Source organism: Myotis brandtii, unplaced genomic scaffold (assembly GCF_000412655.1).
Source record: "Myotis brandtii unplaced genomic scaffold, ASM41265v1 scaffold422, whole genome shotgun sequence".
In the NCBI taxonomy this organism is placed as follows: Eukaryota; Metazoa; Chordata; class Mammalia; order Chiroptera; family Vespertilionidae; genus Myotis; species Myotis brandtii.
In genome coordinates this window covers 631410-651768 of record NW_005366171.1, presented here as the reverse complement: position 1 = coordinate 651768, position 20359 = coordinate 631410, and the positions used below count along the sequence as shown (strand labels likewise).

The following is a 20359-nucleotide window of genomic DNA, read 5'->3' as shown; positions in this document are numbered from 1 at the left end:
TGGAACTATTTTTTAGCCTGTCATTTAAAAATCTCTACTTTGGGAACTGTTTTATAATTTACATACATAAGGACATTACTGCTTAGGTGAATATGTATATATGGAGAATGAAACTTTTTTCAGATGGGGTATGAGATCAACAGTTTGGGAGACCACTCAGAACAACAAATACTAAACTAATGAAAAAAAAATGCTTAATTTTCCTACTAAACAAAGCAATGCAACAATGATAAAAGGAAAGCATTTTCCCTATGAAATTAGTAAAGCTGTGTGTGTTTTTTTAATTTTAGGTATTATTATTGATCAGGATGCCCAAAAGCCCCATTAATGAAAATATAAATGAGTACAATCGTTCCAAAAAGTGGTTTGGAAAAATGTGTCAGAGATATTAATATCTTTGGACTAGAGCGGCCAGATTTAGCAAACTGCATGGGACATACTTATTACAGATTTAATCAGAAAATTAAAATTTAACTGAGCATCCTGTATATTGTCTGTTAACCCTACTTAACTCTGTAATACCACTTTTAGAACACTATGTCTAGGAAATACCTAGAGATAAAGACAAATATTTCTGGACAAATACATTCTCTGCAGCAATGCCCTATATTAGTGAAATAGTAAAAAATAATTTTAAAATGTCAATATTAGAGAAATGGTCACAAATTCAGGCACATCCATACCAGGTGGAAGTACCTAGTTACTGCACAGTAACGACTGTTGGGAAGACACTTCAATGAATCTCTTGGTTAAGGGTGGTAAGGTCCTGAGAGAGCTGAGACGGGGCATTTAAAATAAACAGGCGCAAAACTGCTCTGCAGCCTAATGCAAGGTTCAGAGAACCATGGAGAAGGCTGTGTGTTACAAAGGGACCCAGGCACACAGTGACAGGCCAGCCCAAGGGCAGAGGGAGTAGAGTTAACAAGTGACTCTCTGAGAGGGATTATGGCTGATGGAAATGGGAATGGGGACATCCACTGTCCAACCCTTGGTTTCACGTTTTATTTTCTGCACTGGAATATTCTTCATGTAAGTTCACCATCCCTTGCCCGTAATTCTGAAACCCAAAAAAGCGCTTAAACAAGTCTTTTTTGTTTGTTTTTTTTAAGTTGGAGCCAAACGCATCTTACAGCAAAAACCTAACCTGAACTAGCAGGAGAATATGTGTGGTCTTTCTTTCTCCCACTGCATGCGGATGCTCACAAGTTTTCCTGAGGAAATGTTCATGTGTTTCTGTCCTGTATCTGCTAGAGATAGTATATATTATATGACATATATGCACTGTCTCACCTTCCTAAAGTTTAATAGTTCTGAGTTCTAAAACACACCTGGATCCAAGGATATCAGACTGAGGACTATGGACCTGTCATAAAACTATCTTTAACTACTGCACCCTGGGTCAGCAGTGGGAGCAGGAACAGAGAGAGGGTCGGTGTCCTTGCCTGGGGTAACATGGGCACAGGAGCTGCCGCTGTTCAGACAGGAGGGCAAAAGATGGCCCATGATGACTGGAGAGAAAGAAGCCAGGATCAGCATCGTGGAGCTGATCAGCATTGTGGGGGGATGGGGGGGGGTACAGTAACAGCAGAGGGTCCCTCATGGAACTCTAGGGAATCTGTGGGAGAGGAGAGAGAGAACTAACTTCAATGAATCTCTTGGTTAAGGGTGGTAAGGTCCTGAGAGAGCTGAGACGGGGCATTTAAAATAAACAGGCGCAAAACTGCTCTGCAGCCTAATGCAAGGTTCAGAGAACCGTGGAGAAGGCTGTGTGTTACAAAGGGACCCAGGCACACAGTGACAGGCCAGCCCAAGGGCAGAGGGAGTAGAGTTAACAAGTGACTCTCTGAGAGGGATTATGGCTGATGGAAATGGGAATGGGGACATCCACTGTCCAACCCTTGGTTTCACGTTTTATTTTCTGCACTGGAATATTCTTCATGTAAGTTCACCATCCCTTGCCCGTAATTCTGAAACCCAAAAAAGCGCTTAAACAAGTCTTTTTTGTTTGTTTTTTTTAAGTTGGAGCCAAACGCATCTTACAGCAAAAACCTAACCTGAACTAGCAGGAGAATATGTGTGGTCTTTCTTTCTCCCACTGCATGCGGATGCTCACAAGTTTTCCTGAGGAAATGTTCATGTGTTTCTGTCCTGTATCTGCTAGAGATAGTATATATTATATGACATATATGCACTGTCTCACCTTCCTAAAGTTTAATAGTTCTGAGTTCTAAAACACACCTGGATCCAAGGATATCAGACTGAGGACTATGGACCTGTCATAAAACTATCTTTGACTACTGCACCCTGGGTCAGCAGTGGGAGCAGGAACAGAGAGAGGGTCGGTGTCCTTGCCTGGGGTAACATGGGCACAGGAGCTGCCGCTGTTCAGACAGGAGGGCAAAAGATGGCCCATGATGACTGGAGAGAAAGAAGCCAGGATCAGCATCGTGGAGCTGATCAGCATTGTGGGGGGAGGGGGGGGGTACAGTAACAGCAGAGGGTCCCTCATGGAACTCTAGGGAATCTGTGGGAGAGGAGAGAGAGAACTAATGACTGAAGCCATGCACCCCACTACTCCCAGCCACAGTTAAATGAGTAAATGAGCAGCGGGGCTTCTATCTGTTACCAGCACAAGTCTGAGAGGACCACCAAGGACTGTCTTCATGTGGGGAGGAGATGAGGAGCAGGTTTTCAAACCTAAACCATAACAGGCCCACATGAAACCCAACCAGCAACCTTCTCCACCATCCTCTCCAAGCAGTGTTTGGCTGTATTAGTTTCCTATTGCTGTATTAATAAATTGTCACAAACTATGGGGTTTATAGCAACACACACGTATTATCTTACAGTTCTGGGAGCCAGAAGTCTGAAATGGGTCTGTCTCACTGGGCTAAAATCAAGGTGTTGGCAGGGCAGTGTTCCCTCCGGAGGCTTTAGGGGAGAGTCCCCTTTCCCAGCTCCTAGCAGCTGCCCACATTCCTTGGCTCCTGGCCCCCTTTCCATCATTAAAACCAACAGCAGATGCATTGAGTCCTCAAATCACGTCACTCTGACACTGACTCTGCCTCCTCCTTCCACTTATGACTCCGGTGTTTATGTTGGGCCCACTTGGATAATCCAGGCTACCTGCCCTATTTAAAACTCAGCTGACTAGCAACCTCAATTACACCTGCTACCTTCTGCTTTGCCATGTAATATACCATATTCACAGGTCCTGGCGATGAGTATGTAGACATCTTTGGGAGGTCATCGTTCTCCCCACCACACTGGCATAGATATATCCAGAACACCAGGCAGACAGCCTACGTACTAAAAATACTGAATAACACATATACTGAATATAATTGTTCAGTGTTCAGAGGAAGGCATGGGGATGAGACCACTGACAGAGGCCTCTTGAACAGAAAGCAGGCTAGGACACCTGGGATGTAACCTGTAACAAACGGTATGGCCTCTGGACCAGGGCGTCTCAACTTCCTGGGTCTGTGATTTCCAACATCAAGTCCCCCCTCCTAATTCAGCGTTCCCGTTCCTGCCTTTCTCACTCTATGCATACTTTCCAATTTTGACTCAGGTTTGCAGAACTATGGCTTTAGAAGAAGACTGCATCCCGGCTTTCATCCTCCAGTTCAGCTTAGGTAATAATGTGCTTCCTCGGCTCCCCAGGTTCCTCCCTCCAGCCCTGGAATAACTGCATTCCAGGTCAATCCCTCAGTGGGCTCGCTCCTCGCCTGACCCATTTCCAGATGTGACTAGTGTCTCAATGCTGACCAACTGGTCTCCACAGGGAGGTAGACAAGTAACCAAAGCCACATACTCATCAGCTTCGGTTACTCATCTGCTGCCCTTGGAGACTAGCAGGTGTGCAGGCTTGATCCAGAAAGAGCAGGAGGAGGAGAGTAAGGAAGCCTGCATTTACTCCAGGGATAAGAAGCATTTCTAGGATAAGGAGGTTTGAGGAGTAGGGGCAGCAGTAAAGGAATGAAGGAGGTGACAAGATTCTAGTCTGTTGTAAGGAACAAGGAGTGGGGGAATCCAGCTGGGAATAGACCCCCTATTCAGTAAGTGGTCCATGTTCCTGGGGAGGAACCTTCTATGTTTGCTGTTCTCTGGCCTGGATTTCCTTTCTCAGGAGAGGGGTTGGAGTGCACAGGCATCTGGCTAGGTTCTACCCTCCTCCTGGGAAGGACCACCCTGTGGGGGTTGCTGAAGCTGGACTGGAAGCAAGAAAAGACTATAAGGTGGACAGATGAAGTAACATCCCCAGGCAGTGGTGGCATTCCTTGGACTCTGTGATGATGTCCCCCAGTGATTCCCCAAACAGGCTCTGGGCCTACTCACCAAGCTCTCCTCGAACCACTCCTTTATGTAGGCGGCTGTGGGACCCGGGATCTGGCTCAGGAGCTCCGCTCTCTCCTGAGGCCGCTCCAGCGTCTGCAGGGCCAGCCTCAGGTCCTCCACGAGATGGAGCACTGGCAAGGGGTTCAAGTAGGAGGCCGGGGAGGCCAGTCCAGGCTCACAGGTACCATCACCAATATCTGCACCCGTTTTCGTGCCTAAAACAAGAGAGGCGGGAACCCTGGTAAGAAGGGTGGACGCCATGGGCAGGGAACTGGTAAAGAGGGAAGGGAGTGAAATGAGAGGGGGAAGGGCAGATAAGAGCCCAGAAGACCACTTCTGCCTCAGCAGAGTCACTCACAAAGTAAACTCAGCAGAACCCATCCTCAACCCTGGACTGGGCTGGGCGTGAAATGAAGAGGCCTGTCAGAGGCGATGGCTGTGCCCATGGGGGGCTAACGTATGGACTCTCACACCATTAGTCAATGGGAAAACACAACTGGCCCTCACCACTGACCCAAGACGTGCTTCCCAAAACCATGAGATGCCATTCTTCCCCTTTTAGATTAATACTCTTGTTTTTCTTTAAATTAACATGGTAGTTTGCACATATGACCACCAAGAGTTCCTCCTACCGTGGCATGTGCATTCTGGTCCCTTATCCCAGGGTGGTGCCTGACTGGCCGGTGACCTGCTGTCATCAACAGATGCAGCGTGAGGGACGCTACATTGGGGCTGGCGAGGGTTTAGTGAATTGAGCTTCTTCCTGGATCTCCCCAATTGGAAAAACTCTCTATCTGCTGGTGCCCTTGCACTTTTAACCTGTATTACTTTATTCTGTGTATCCACATCTCATCTCCTCCTCGTGGTCCTGAAGTCTCTGAGGGCAGAGTCCCTGTCATATTGGCTGAGATCCTAGCACGGTGCTCCTGCCCAGTGGATGTGGAAGGGGAATCAGACTGCACGTCTGCACATGTGCTTGGACGAATAGCTAAGGGGACAAGTGCTTAGACTTCCTTGGAGATCTGGGCTATTGACTCAGCTCTTTCTAATTTGATGTGTCCCGAATAGGACTGTTTTTGCCTTTCTAAACCCCGTCATTTAACTTTTTTTTTTTAAAGTCTTTTTTGCTTAAGTACATTGATGTATTTTTCAAACCAAAACTGGGGCGACACAGTCTACTAAAGGATTTCTGTGCTGCTTTAAGAAACACTTTAGGAAATACGGTTTAGATGGTGGCGTTTCTAGGGCATCTGGACTGTTTACAAGGCCAACAGGATAACTTATTTGAAATCAGGCCCCGGATGGAAAATGTGGGCTGTAGGGCCACCACATCCACGGCTACACTGCAGGCCTGACGTCTAATTCCAGGGCCTTTTACTCTTCTAAGAGCCAGCTTCCTACTTACCAGGGCAGCCTCTAGAATGAGAAATCCACACAGAAGGAAACAATTACCATTTGATTACCGGTTTGCTTTCTGAAAGTGCAGGATAGAGAGAACCATGGGTCACAACCCACAAACAAGTCCGTGGCTCTGGGGAGCTAGGGAACTGTCTGCCCCCCACACTCCCGTGTGCACTCAGCGTTCTCTGGCTCCTACAGATCCAACTTAGAGTTGATGAGGAGGTCCCAACCTAAGTTCAGGCCAGAAAACAGACAGAAGCAGAGCAAGACCCCCAATCTGCATACAATTACTGAGTAACCCCTCTCTGTCCTGGACACACCCCCGGAACACACACACACACACACACACACACACACACACCCCTTTATAAATGTAGGATGAGTCAGGCCAAAAGTAGCTGGGAAGACTGAGACTTTCATTAACTTTCGATCACTCTGTGGTCTTGGACAACAGAATACAAAAGTAAACACACACATACCTTTATACCAGTAATTATAATAATTATAAGTGCATTGAACTCACTCATTTAAACTCAAAAATTTGAATAATGGAATAAAAGAAATCCAATTATTTAATTATGACACTGAATGACTGAACTATGAAGTGTTCAAAAAATAGAGCTAAATTATTCCACACAATGGAATAGGTATATTGATTAAACTGTTAAAAACAGCGCGCGCGCGCACACACACACACACACACACAATCACTGAATAAAATGATAAAAATAAATTTAAAAATCATCTAAATAGTCTTATAAAAATGGAACCATAATTTTTTTAAATTTATTTTTTGGTTAATCCTCACCTGAGGATATTTTTTCCATTGATTTTTAGAGAGAGTGGAAGGGAAGGGGAGAGATAGAGAGACACATGGATTGGTTACCTCAGGCACCCTGACCAGGGCTGAGGATTGAGCCCACAACCGAGGTACAGGCCCTTCACCGGAATCTAACCTGGGACCCTTCAGTCTGCGGGCTGACACTCTATCCAGTCCGCAGGCCGATGCTCTATCCAAAGCCAAACATGCTAGGGCTAGAGCCATAATTTAAAAATTTTTCCACAGAGGAAATATCAGGCCACATGATTTCACAAGTGAGTTCTATCAAGCCTTCAGGAAATGAATAATTCTAACTGTCTTGTTCAGGACAGAAAAGGAGGGAATGCTCCCAGCTCACACCATCAGGAGTCCCTGCCCGTGCAGCTTGTGGATCGGCATGTGAATGGTGCCCTGGAGCTGGGCACCTGAGCGGTCCTGAGCACCACAAAGGGAAATCACAGACCTTCCCATGATGACCTGGGGTAAACAGACCCTAAACACACATTTCAAAACCCAAAAAGCAGGTAAAAAGGATAACACACTGTGACCATCCCCCTCGGGAAGTGACAGATCCAGCAAACCCAAAAAGAAAATTAAAAAAAAGGAGTGATATAGCTAAACAACAAAGGACAAATAGCGAACTATGTGCAAACAACTAGAGATGGCACGTGATGTTCAAGCACATAGAAAGCAGCTTTTCAAAACTGACCACAGACAACAATGAGGAACTGCTGTGAGGGGGACCTATTACTCTTTCCACATGTCCCTGGGAAGGGAGGGTGGTTTCCACTAAGGCCACATTTGTGGCGCCTCCCCTGCGTCCCCTCACTCAATTTTCCTCAAAGGAGGAATGGCTCCTCTGATGAGAGAGCTGAAAGAAGGAATTCTCTTCGAAGCCACCTGACCCTGGGTGCGAGCATTCTCCTCAGGAAGGCTTCCTGAGGCTAGTTCTGCCGCAGCAAGGTGGAAGTCTGGAGTCTGGAATTAAGTTCAATTTGGGGTGTGTCTTGGTGCGGGTAGGATGGGAGGTATTTGAAGTCCTAATGGTGGCTTTAGGTCAAGCTAACCTTCCTAATAAATAAAACTAATGATAAAGCTGATATTTTGGTCTCCCTTTCTCTTTGTCTATTCCTTAATTGGTTTAAAACTAAGGAGGGGAATAAATAGATGTTGTTTATTGATCATTGTGCTATCCAAAATAATGACACCCCCCCCAAAGATGTCCATAACCTAATTCCTAGAGCCTATAAATGTATTACCTAACATGCCAAAAGGGGTTTTACAGATGTGATGAAGAGTCATGAGATTGGGAGATTACCATTACCTAACATGCCAAAAGGGGTTTTACAGATGTGAAGAGTCATGAGATTGGGAGATTATCCTGGATTATTAGTCACGTGAGCTCTTAGATCAGGATATGGAGGCAGAACATTGAGTCAGAAATGAAAGGTGAGAACTTGAAGATGGAGGAAGGAGGCCATAGCCAAGGAAGGTGACAGCATTATAGCAGCAACAGGGCAGGCAGTGGCAGATGAGTTGTACAGAGAAAACCCTCCAAAGACACACACACACACACACACACACACACACACACACACACTTTTTAAAGCAACCAAACCATCAAAGCTCAGAACCTCAGGATAAGAGCATGTGAGCTGTGTCTTCCCTGTAGGCCACCGCCAATTCCCTGATGTCCTGATACCTGGGCTTCCATGGGCCACTTGAGGGGGACAGGAGACAGCTTAGGGCTTGAGCAAAGGAAGAGACTGGATGGGGGGACGTCTGTATAATGCCAGGATTCAAAAGGGCAATACCCTCAGTGAATCAACGAGGAAAAAAAATGATGGTGTTGAACAGTCCTTGCCACTGTGGGTCATTGCCATCTCTCACACAAAGCGAAGTCTCTGACATCTGAGCCCGCTAGATAACCCCAAACTTCCACTCCGACTCTCTTCAGTTCAAAGTCACAGCAGAACACTCTCCACCTGAACCCTGAACGGGAATCAGGTGACTCCGTTACTGATGACTGCTGTGTGCCGACCTACTTCTGAGAGGGCGTAGACAAGACCAATTACCTGTGTTGAGCATGGACTTGTCGTGTGACCTCCAACATCACAGTAAAATCATTATGGGCCAAGGTAAATAATCTCAGTCTTGATCAGAACTTTTTCTACCCTCAATCTTTAAATCTTAAAAAAAAAAAATCCCAACAAACAAAAACCCAACCCCGATACTAACCAGAACTGGCAGAAAGGCCCAGACAGAGTAAGCTCTTTTATTACGGTCATAAAACAGGCTCCTTTTAACTATTCCTCGTTCATGGGTACAGCTTGCAAATAATCGCATGAATAACCTCTTGCCACAGTGAGGGGAATAAGTGGCCCTCTGTGTCCTCGCCACAGGGTTCTCTGGTCCCTATTACAGAAGCGGCCTCACTGAGCAGCCACTGAACCCGTAAGCCACAAACTAAGCCCTACGCAACATTAGCATGTGTGGCAGTTGCTCTGGGCCATCCAGAGGGATGTAATTAAGCCATGTAGAGTTCAATTTTAATTGTCAACACTGTAATTCAATTATAGTATTATTTGCAGGTGCATCAAAGGGACCCATTGGAGGAAGATCAGATCGAAAGTTAACAGGTACTAGAAGCTACAACACTAGTCTTTTGTACTAGAAACACATCATTTTTACAGGGGCCCTGGAGTCTTTCACAGTCACCTTTCCCCAGTTTTCTGGCATAAAATCCCAGGGTTCCAATCAAGTAGTCACACCTAGGATATACTGATTTAGGCTTTAAGGATTCGACTGTACAGAAAGTTTCATTTAATGGTCCTAGTTGTGCTTGCATGGCATTTCATTTTCATACAGCCCCAGAGCCCCCCGAGTGCCTCGAGATGAGGGTTGCCACATGACGGCTCAGGATGGGCGTACTTGGACGTGAGCATCAAGACGTCCTCAGAATATTCCTGGCCGTGTTGTTCATGGGAGCGATGATCTCCTGCATTGTCTTCACTGATTGGAGGAGCAGGACACTTTCATTTGTAGTAAATGCTTAATCACATAAACACATCCTAAATGTTACTCTTTTTGGAAGAGGTTTGGGAACTGAACAGTCGCCTATCAGGCTATAGAGTAATTTATAAAGGGAATTTCCTCAGGTAGAGTTATGATTATGAATGATCATTATTGAAGGCGCTGTGTCTGTTTTAGGAGGAATCCATGCTGTTTGTGCACAAATGGTTGCTATTTGGAGTGTGCTATTTGGGAAGTCCATAACATTTTCTTCCATTGAAATAAGTGATGATTATGTTTTTATAAAGTGAGAGAATACAGCCCCTGGTACTCACTTAAGTACTTTAACAGGCAAAAGCAATGGTGTTTTGGTGGTGTCGGCACTACTTGATATCATCTGACTGCAATTAATAAGAGAAATGAAATAAGAAAGGAAGGTTTAAAGGTTCACACAAAGATGCCATTTCTGCGGCATCTGTGGTGTCAGGATATGGTGTCACCGTTTGAAACTTTCTTGTAACTGTGCCACCCTGGAAGCAAAGGGACCCGTACTTGAAAGTCTCATGTGTAAGAGAGATGAGAGCAAAGTCCCTCTCTAGCTAAGGGACTGGGAGCAAGACAGAAGTGGACCTTGCTCCCAATGAACTCTTTTCTCCTTTAGACAGGCCCCCAGAGCCCCCCAGAGTCCTACCACACAACATCATAAAACTAACCCAGGAATAAAAGGAGCCCAGAAGAGACTCGGATAGGCCTGGACTCAAACCTTAGTTCTGCAATTTACTAGCACTATGACTTTGGGTGGTAAAAACAGTAATGTCAATACTAACATCCACAAAATAAGCAGTAACTCACACCAATTGAGCACTTACCAAATGCCGTGTTTGCATTAATTTAATCATCCCAACAATGAGCTAGGTATTATCATTACCACTTTTATCTATAAGGCTTGTAACTGTCAGAGAAAGATCCCACAGCCAGTTCCCACAGCCAGAGTAAGTGGCTGAGCTGGGATGCTATCCTTGCCAGTCTTACTCCATAGTCTACATTCACAACCATAAAATTCCCAAGCTCTGTGGTCCAGTTCAGCCCAACCATCTTGAAAATGAGGATGATCTAACAATCTTGAGGCAAAGTGTCCAGCACAAAGGCATTCAATAATTATCATTCTTTTGATCACAAACAGCATAGAACATATGCCCTCCAGACACTCACTAATAACCTCAGTGTTGAATTATCTGTCAAATAGTGCTTATCAAACCCTGTGTGAGTCAATTACTACTCAAGAGATGGTTCACAGGACGTGCCAACCACTGAGTCTTCAAAAAAATTAGTGATTTGTTATTCCAAAAGAATCAGCCAAAAAGGTACTATCAGGAAAAAAAAGAATGAAGTTCAGGGTGCAGCCAGAGAGAGGATACGTGCAGAAACCACTAACTGCCTTCTAGCCAATGAGAAGTAGAGCCTGGTCACAGAAATAAGTAACACATACATGTAACACATGTGTATGAAAGAAATGTTTATGTGCTGCAGACCAACTGAGGCACCAGAGATGGCAGCACAGCCTCGGTCCTCATGGAACTTACATTCCAGTGCAGGAGGCACATGACACACGAAGAGACAAAAACGAATATCAAAGGTCAGGGGGTGATAAGTGCTATAAAGAAATAGCAACAGGACACGAGGACAGAGAGTGATGCGGGGGGGGGGGGCACAAAGAGGGGTCTCCAGGTTCCACACAACCCACATCCAGGCCACTCCCTCCACACCCATCCCAGACCCTCACCTGCAGATCCTGGACCAAGATGAGGCCCTGAGGATCCAGCCACAGAATCCCCTGAGACAGAGGGACTGTGCTGAGGCTTTGTCATTCTAGGAATGCCTGTGCGGAGCAGTTAGGAGGCAGGGCCTGACCCACACAGGCTGCTTGTTCAGGAGGTGGCTCATTCATCCCTCACAGCCATCCAAGGCTCAGTGCTCTGAGCCCTCAGCACCTCCCTGCTCCTGGGCTGAGGGCTCAGCAGTGCCGACAGCCTGAGCCTGTCTGAGGGTCTGACCCTGTGGCTCTGAGCTCAATGCACATGAGCCCCTGGGAGCTTCCAGATGAGACTCTGAAAAGTGTTAGGACATCCACACCCTTGACTGTTTCCTCTCAGTAGGGTTTTAGGGGCCCTAACCTAGAACAGGACTTCCCAATCTGCAGAGCCTCCGGAAAGTGGGACATTGTCACACTCAAGGGCCCCTGCGCTCCCTGAGAAGTTAAGTGCCTGACAGGTAACAGCTAGAACATGTTATAGTGCCACCAATAACATGAAGAAGCTTCGACACACAGACAGCCCCCATTCCCACAGGCAAACACCCAGAACCCTCAGTAAGTCAGATGTGTCTCTGCTGCATGGCAGGAAAAGCACACGCCTGAGAGGGGACAGTTCAGGTACCTGTGCACGTGCTGGGCTCCAGCCACACTCAGCCCAAACCTTCCTCCTCCAGCCATAGCTCACACCAGGAGCAAAGCCCCAAAGAAGCACCCAGTCAGCAGACAAGGCCACTGACCTGCACCAGGTAAGGACAGAGAGGAGACCTGGGCCCGCTGGGAAAGGTTTTCAACAACAGGTTTGTTCCAACCAACATGGGCTGGGTTGCCACAATCAAGGAGTTAATCGCCCGAACAGCCCACTGGCAGCCTTTTCAAAACCAGTTTTGCTACATCTTTTCTAGAGTTGCAATGGATAAAAAAACAATATGGCATAAAGAACATTCTCTGGGGGATGAGGTGAAACAGTACGAAGCCGCCTCCTGACTCCCAAACACACTGGAGGCCGGCTGGGAGGTGAGCAACGCCTACGTTAAGTGGCAAAGTCGGCTAGACTCCGAGTTTCAGCTGGGCTGTGAGAAGCCACGAGGTGCCCTGAAGGATTTACAATAAATCAATCTCACTGCACCCAAACTGCCTCGCAGCCAGGATCCAAACTGTGGCAGTTCTATGCACGCTAACATACGTTACATCCGCCCTGTCTCAACAGAGACCTAACTCACACACCAAATATCAGAGTTCTAGAAGTCTGTACTCTTCAAAAAGAGATGGCATGCATAATAAAAATAAATAAATTTAAAAAAAATCCAACCAGGGACTTCTCTCTGCACCGAAAAGAAAGTAAAATGAGAGAAAATGGTTTCTCAGGTGTGGGGCATGAGCCGCCAGTCATCAGCCTTCCCCGCCGTACTTGCCGTACCTGCAATGATCCCGTCCATCTGCTCCAGGGCAGCTGCCAGCGCATGGCTGGCCTCAGAAGCCATGACTCCTTCTCCCTGCTCAGCCTCCTCCTCCTCCTCCTACTGAAAATTCAAATACAGAACAAAGGAAAAATTACAGAGAATCCACAGTATGCATACAAGATCCAAAGCCCTTTACTCCCTCATCGTACTAGTACAGTGCGCGCTCATTAGCATCCTGGTAGCTGGCCTGTGGGTTCTGCCACCTCTATGGCCTCTCCCTGCTGGTATAAGTGCTCTTTTTCCATGAATCCTTACCACATGATCCCATTTGCTTTTGCAATGAAAAGCCACTAGGAGTCACCGGTAGCAGGAGGCAGTGATTGCCGCTGCTCGCCATCAGTACAGTCCGAGGCTCCTGCCACACTGGGGAAGGCTCCCCAGCGAGCAAGTGAGGACAGTCAGGACGAGAGCCCTGCAGCAGTGGGTCACAGCAGGCATTTAGCTGTCTTGTAGCTGCATTGGTCCCACACCTGCAACACTTCCCTTGGGCAGATGTGATCCAGACTGGGAGGCCTCAACTGCCACTTTCACTTTTCGCACCTAGGAAGGCTGTGGGCGCACCATCACGGGGAGAGTACTGTCCCAGGAACCAGGAGCATGTCTCCTACACTTTTAGGTCTACGCTACCCGGCACCATTCCAGGGGCAGAATCCAGACCCTGGCCAGGTGCTCAGTTGGTTAAAGCATCATCCCAATCCCAGGTCAGGGCACATACAAAAATCAACCAATAAATGCATAAATACTTGGAACAACAATTTGAGTTTCCCTCAACTCAATTAAAAAAAAAAAAAGGTACAGAATCCCATCTTCTCAGGGTTGGAGCACTCCTCCAAGGATACACTGTCTAGCCACTCCCTAATCCCTTCTAATGGGAGAAGTATCTATTGGTTCCTTCTCTAGACCCCTCTGCCTCTAAGAAAAGTCTTTAAAGTGTCTTCCTGTAGCCTCTTTCATTTTCCTTGCATCCCCCACTCCTTGACTGGCAGCATTGCTATTCTAAGAAGAGACTTAGGTAGGAGTTGTTTATTTGCTCATTCAGCAAATCCTATGTGTGTGCCCAATGGGCACAAGCGCTGTGGAGAACAGAGACACAGCCCCCATACCCAAGGATGGTACAGGTCAGGAAACAGAAGGTCCGGGAGGGCGGGCGGTGGTTTTTTGGTGGGGGGGTGGGGGGGAGTGTCTCTGCTGTGAGTGACATTGGGCCTTTGGAGTAAAGAGAGGTCAGTGAGCAGACACTGAAAAGTTCCTTTGGAGATGGTGTGGATAAGAATGTTAGAACCACAAAGAACCAGACTGGGCTATACCAGTAATTAGCAGTGAAATAGCCAGACTTGGAACCCAGCTCTGTCATTTACTGTGTTATCTCTGAGCCCTAGTATCCTTATCTGTAAAATGGGAATAATAATAGCACCTGACTCATAGGGTTGATGTCACAATTAAATGAGGAATTAATATTTCATAGAAAACGCTTAGTACAATCCCTTGCCCATAGTAAGGGCTCCATATATGTGAGATTTGTATTTTGTTTTTTTTAGTGAGAAGATAACCTCAGGATGTATTTGTACTGGCATTACTCAGGGGATGAGAGACTTTAAAGTAAACTCAAGGAGGGAGAAGCCAGATAACCTAAGAGTCGGTTCCTTTGGAGGAGGCAGGCATGGCAAAGGAAGATAAGCAACCACATGTGTGGAGGACGAGGCAGTGGGTCAGGTGCAGAACCAGGAAGGTTCAGAGACAGGCCCTGAGCCCTGCAGTCCTGGAGGCAGCCAGCTCAGGGGAATGAAAATGTCAGAACCTCACTGGCGCCTCAGCGCCTGGGCAGGAGGCAGCCAAAGCTACAGGGAGCAGGGCTGGTCCACAGTAAGTATAGCAGCCCAGACGGCTGCAGAGCAAACACAGTTTGCAAATCTCTGGGGCCTGAATGGAAGCAAGCTTGGATGGGTATGAAATAAGAGGCAGCAGGGAAAGGGACGCAACAGAAGCAGGCGGTATTCAGCACATTCACACCTGTTCAGCCACCTGGGATAGTAAAAGTTTTAAACCCTTCCCTTGGAGGACTTCCCACTGCTCCCAGGGAAAAATCCAAATTCCTTCCTGTGATCTACCAAAGGGGTGTGGCCGGATTGCTCCTCACGCTTCAGTCTCCTGTCCAAGTTTACACCTGCCTGAGCTCAGCAATCTGAATGGCTGATTTATTCTCATCCTTCAGGTCTCAGCTACAAAGTCCCTTGAGAGGCCTTCCTTGCACACCTCCATCTAAAGCAGTTCCTTGAAAGCACAGCAGTTACAAAGCATCTCGTCCGTACATTTGTTTCCTTGCTCACTGGCCTTGCTAATCCGCTCCATGGAGGCAGGGGGACCTTCTCTGCCCTGTTCACCCCTATGTGCCCAGTGCCTGGAGAGTGCCTGGTACAAGGACGTTCATGAGTAAATACTTGTGAATAAATGGGTGGATCCATGCAGCCAGCCTGCCCTGAACCCACCGTGAGGGGCACTAGAGGATACTAATAAATCAGGCCTAGTCTTTGTCCCGATGGGCCACATGATCTAGAGCAGAAGATGAAACTATGAACAGATAATTATGACACCGGGGGAGGCACGCTGGAAGAGGCAGGTATGCAGTTTTCCCGCGTCTTGAAGGGAGTAGGAACTTTCTCAGAAGATAAGGGGAAGAATGTGGTTCCAGGCGGGGATGTGGTAAGCAAAAGGTAGAGAAGCAAGTAAAGGCAGGATGTAGTTGGCAAACGCCAAAATGATTGACAAGATTATACAGGCGCATCCAGTTGCTTAAGATGAGTCAAACCTTCCACGGATTCACATAGCCTGACAAGGGCAATTAACGAGAGGAGCTTGGCAATCACACTCACTACTTCAAGGGCCTGGATACCAGTGAGCAACGAATCAAGTGACCTCAGATATAAACCCGACAGAGATTTCAGAAAGAAAGGTCTCATCGTTCAGTAGACTGGCCCCACATGAGGCCTCATTACCAGGGTGAGTTAGGGAGCAGTTGGAAGCCACCAAGCCCAGAGGGGCCAGGCTATAGCCCAGCAACAAAAGGGCCATAAAAAAATGACCCTTGGAAACAGAAAATAAACAAACAAAAAAGACCCTCGGGCCCTCTGCCCAGGGATGACTTTGCACCTGGCAAACAGCAAGCTGGGTGGACCCGTGGGAGCTGGCATGAAGCGAAACATGAGTCAAGGGTGTATCATATTTACAATCCGGAGCCCGGGACTGGCAGATTGGGAGCACTCAGGAGTGGCAACTGGTTGAGGGCAGTCAACGAGCTCAGTGTGAGGCAGGGAGAGACAGCTGGGCAAGACCGGGCCCTCCCAGCCTCTGTCACAGGGCGGCTGTGGGGTGCCAGTGGGGTACAGAAGAGACCTCTGACGGGAAAACCATGCAATGGGAGTGACGCCTCCAGCCCCCATCTATGAACATGGGCGCTCTTATTGGAACAGGGAAGCCACGAGGCCACGAACCATTCCTATCTGGCAACCATAGCCATTTTCATCCCTCACCACTGTCAGGTTTGCGCTCCCATCAGTAACACGCAGTAGGACAATCCCTGCCCTCCAGAACATGGGGTCTCAGAGGCAAACGTGTCATCCGGCAGCACCCAGTGCGTCTGGTGTCTGCTGTGTCTGCTCATCCCCTCAGGACACACAAACTCTGCTGGGAGCCCGGGTTCCCCAAGGACCTGGGGCCTACGTGCAGGAAGCTCCATGCCAGAGGGCCTCCTGGAGAGGAGCGCGGCGAAGGGGCAGGAGAGCGGAGAGCGCAGCTGAGGAGCAATAACCGAAGGGGCTGGGAAAGAGCACACTCCGAAGGGACAGCGGGATCAGGGCAACCCCCAGGCAGGTGGTGGCCAGCGGAACTGCAGTTATGTTTTCTGCCAGTGGGAGGGGAGCTAGGGCAGCTGCCCAGGGGCTGACATGGAGTAGAAGACAGAGGGGTAGTCACTGCCCCGGGAACTCCAAGGCGAGGCGCCCCACCAGCCCGGGAAGGAGAGGAGCAGGCAGAGGAGGACACTGCTCTCAAATACTCAGTACAGTGACGGTTGTCATATTGGCTGAAAGCGTTTTCCTGCTCTCTGACACCTGGGTGATTAACCAAGCCCTGCATTGGATCTTGATGAGCAGACAGGCCTCTGATACCAAGAGAAATGTTGTCTAAGAAAAGGTGCAGCCCATTCATCGTTCCTTCCCTTCACCCACAGGCCTCTCTCCATGCTGTCATCTTCCTACGCAGTGTCTGAAGCCGGGGCTCCCCTAATACAGGACTCCCCTTCCTCTTGGCTACCAGCCAGGGAGCAAACAGCTGTAAGACCAGCCAACCAGGAGGGGACAACCACGTTTTAGAACGACAGTGTCTGGGGGCAGATGCCAAGGCCACTGAACTGCACCTCACAAAGGCAGTGTGGCCCCTGAGAGCTGATTCGGGTGCAGGATGTGAGTGTTCTGAAATTTAGAGAGTGAGCCCATCATCTGGTGTGCCCTGAGGCACGCAGTGATTTAGACACTGTATGAACCACGTTTGAGTTCAGAATCAGAAGTAGGCAGAAGTCATTAAGATAAGTCTCATGCAAGCAAACCTGAACATATCCCAGCAGAACTGAATTGCAAGCTTCCACTTCATTTTATGAACTACTTTTCTCTCAGTGAAAGGGGTTGGGGTTGCAGGTGTTTGAGGCCGGCTCACACCATCCTGGATGGAGGAAGAAAGCAGGAACAGACCTAGAGTCCCCGGTGCCCCTGCTCCTCCAGGGTCTCCTGTGCCTGGGCTGGATCCTGACTCCCTGGCAGCTGCATCTAGACGGGGGCCCAAGTCCCCAAGTAGAAGGCAAGGCCTGGGGAAGGAGCTCCCAGCCAAGAACCCACCACCACCAAACATCTCATGCCTCTCCCCTCCCTGAGTGGCCAACAGGTGGCCAAGTGTCACCATATCACAACAAACCGACAAACCGAAGTCTTCCTTAGATTTGCAGGTCACCAATAAATCACAGCTGCTCTTAAATGGTCATTTTAAGAAATAAGAAATACCTCTTGCTATAGATCCCTACACTTGGGAGACAGCCTCTTAAATGATACAGAAAACCTATCTCTTGGGGATAGTAGAGCAAGAACCATTAACAGCATTTAAAAAAGGAAGAAGAAGAAGCAGAGGATGGAGGAAGATACACTAGCAAGTTGATGGCAGTGCGTAAATTCTAAATCACACCCCTTGTCAACCAGTAACAACTTTATAGCCAGACAGTCTTGAGTTGAAGCCTGGGCTCTGCTGCTAATGGCTGTAGGTCCTCAGACAAGTTGTTTAACCTCTCTGAGCCTCAATGATCTCATCTATAAAATCAATATAAGCCAATCTCATTGTTATAACCAAGAGTAAACAAGACAGACCTCAAGTAAATACAACAGATTGACGCCAAACATCTAAGTTAGCTACCCACTAAAACAATAGTAGCGGAATTTATTCTGAAAGACATAAACCCACAAGGACATAGTGAATGTGTAGGAGACAGGGGGATCAGGCAACAGCTCTGCAGCAAGTGTGAAGGGGTAACTGGTCCAGGTTGGGGTGCTGCCAAAAGCTCTGGGAGAGATTTCCTCAGTAAAATGAAATTAACAGAACACCTAATGCATCTGGATATCTTTAAAAACTTATATCATTGGTGAAGAATTTGTTTAATTCAATGATAAGAAAATAGAAAATCATGCCCAGCCTGTGTGGCTCAGTGGTTGAGTGTCAACCCATGAACCAGGAGGTCACAGTTCTATTCCTAGTCAGAGCACATATCAGGTTGCAGGTTTGATCCCCAGTAGGGGGTGTGCAGAAGGCAATCAATCAACGATTCTCATTGCATCTCTCTCTCCCTTCTTCTCTGAAATTAATTTTTTTTAAAATGTTTAAAAAAAAAATAGAAAACCAAGTAAATGACAGAAGAACTTCATGGAAACAAAAAGCAAAAGTAATCGTAGTCCTTACCATGAAACACCACATACTGCTCTCACTGGAACACATTAGCAGGATGGGGGTGGAAAAGAGCGTGTGAGGAATGAGGGTATGATTGGGAAAAGAGCTAACTCCTCACGTCTAGAGTGGAAACTCAGAAGTCACCAGATAAGGACAACTGAAAAAATAATAAAGTAGCAGAACCAGTATTTTTTAGTGATATGGATTTAAAAAAAAGAATTTTAAGTGGCTACATCTGAGGAAGAGCAATGGGGGGGGGGGGAGATGGCTGTGTTAACAAGTCATTTATAATTATTTGACTTTCTAAATTGTGTAGATATATAGTAGTGATAAAAATAAAAAGAAACAATAAAAAAAGATTTTAAAAGATGTGTGTGATGTGCCTGGCACAGAGTGGAGACTTAAAGTGTGCCCCTTTCTCCTCCTGGGCAGGTGTCTGCTAGTTACTTGCTTCGAGTTTAACCAACATTATGTCACTTAATCCCCACTCATCAGTTAGGAATCATTCTCCCCCTTTTCCAGATGAGCAAACAGATTAGGCAACTTGCCTGAGGATGCACACGCTCTTCCTGTTCTTCCACTTTGCCTCTCAGACAGGAACCCAGGGGAGGGTTTTGGGCACAGGAGGACCTAGCTTACCCTCTAAAAGGAACACTTTGCATGGAAACAATCTAAGTGTTAAATCGCTGGAGGAATTGGTAAAGATGATGTGATATATATATAATTATATATATAATACTCAGCCATAAAAAGGAAATCTTACCATTTGCAACAACATGGATGGACCGTAAGGGTGTTATTCTAAGTGAAATAAGTCAGACAGAGAAAGACAAATAATACCATATTACTTCATATGTGGAATCTAAAAAAAAATAAACAAACAAAACAAAACAAACTCATAGATACAGAGAACAGATTGGTGGTTGCCAGAGTGGAAGGGGGTTAGGGGAGGGTGGAATGGGTGAAGGGGATCAACTGCATGTGATGGATGGTAACTAGACTTATGGTGGTGATCACCATGTAGTGTATACAAATATTGAATTATAATGTTGTACACCTGGAATATATATAATATTGTACACCAGTTTTACACAATAAAAAATATTAAGTACAGTGGGGCCTTGACTTACGAGTTTAATTCATTCCGAGACCGAACTCGTTAAGGAGCTTGTTAAGGAGTTCCTTAACTCAAATTACTCTATCAACTCAATGCAAAAAATCGGCCGAGAGACAGCTGGTATCTCAAAAAACTCATTAGTCGGGACACTCGTAAGTCAAGGCCCCACTGTAAATGAAAATAAAAGAAACATGGACTGAGGGCAGAGGTTGGGGGTGCTGCAGTAGTGAGCACAGGGAAACCAGGCAAGAATAATGGTGATAAATATTCTAATCCTTGACAAATGTTGAGGACAAAGCCTACTGATAGATTGGACATGGGCATGAGAGGGAGGAGTCAAACATGACGATAAGACTAGGTTTTCACCCTGAGCCTCTGGGAGTAGGGAGGACCTCAGGAGCAAAGATGTGTGTGTG

General features: G+C 46.9%; 1 protein-coding gene across 3 annotated transcripts in view; it reads right to left on the bottom strand.

Moving 5' to 3' along the window:
• The window catches only part of PPFIBP2 (PTPRF interacting protein, binding protein 2 (liprin beta 2)), a 130106-nt gene that overhangs the window by 84126 nt on the left and 25621 nt on the right, over positions 1 to 20359 (bottom strand). For all 3 annotated transcript variants that reach the window (XM_014545818.1, XM_005873934.2, XM_014545819.1), the window contains exons 2-3: positions 12805 to 12907; positions 4342 to 4556 (exon numbers count right to left, since the gene is read on the bottom strand). In XM_014545818.1, the coding sequence (XP_014401304.1) occupies positions 4342 to 4556; positions 12805 to 12868 (279 nt within the window). In that variant the 5' untranslated portion in view covers positions 12869 to 12907. The remainder of the gene's footprint in view (positions 1 to 4341; positions 4557 to 12804; positions 12908 to 20359) is intronic.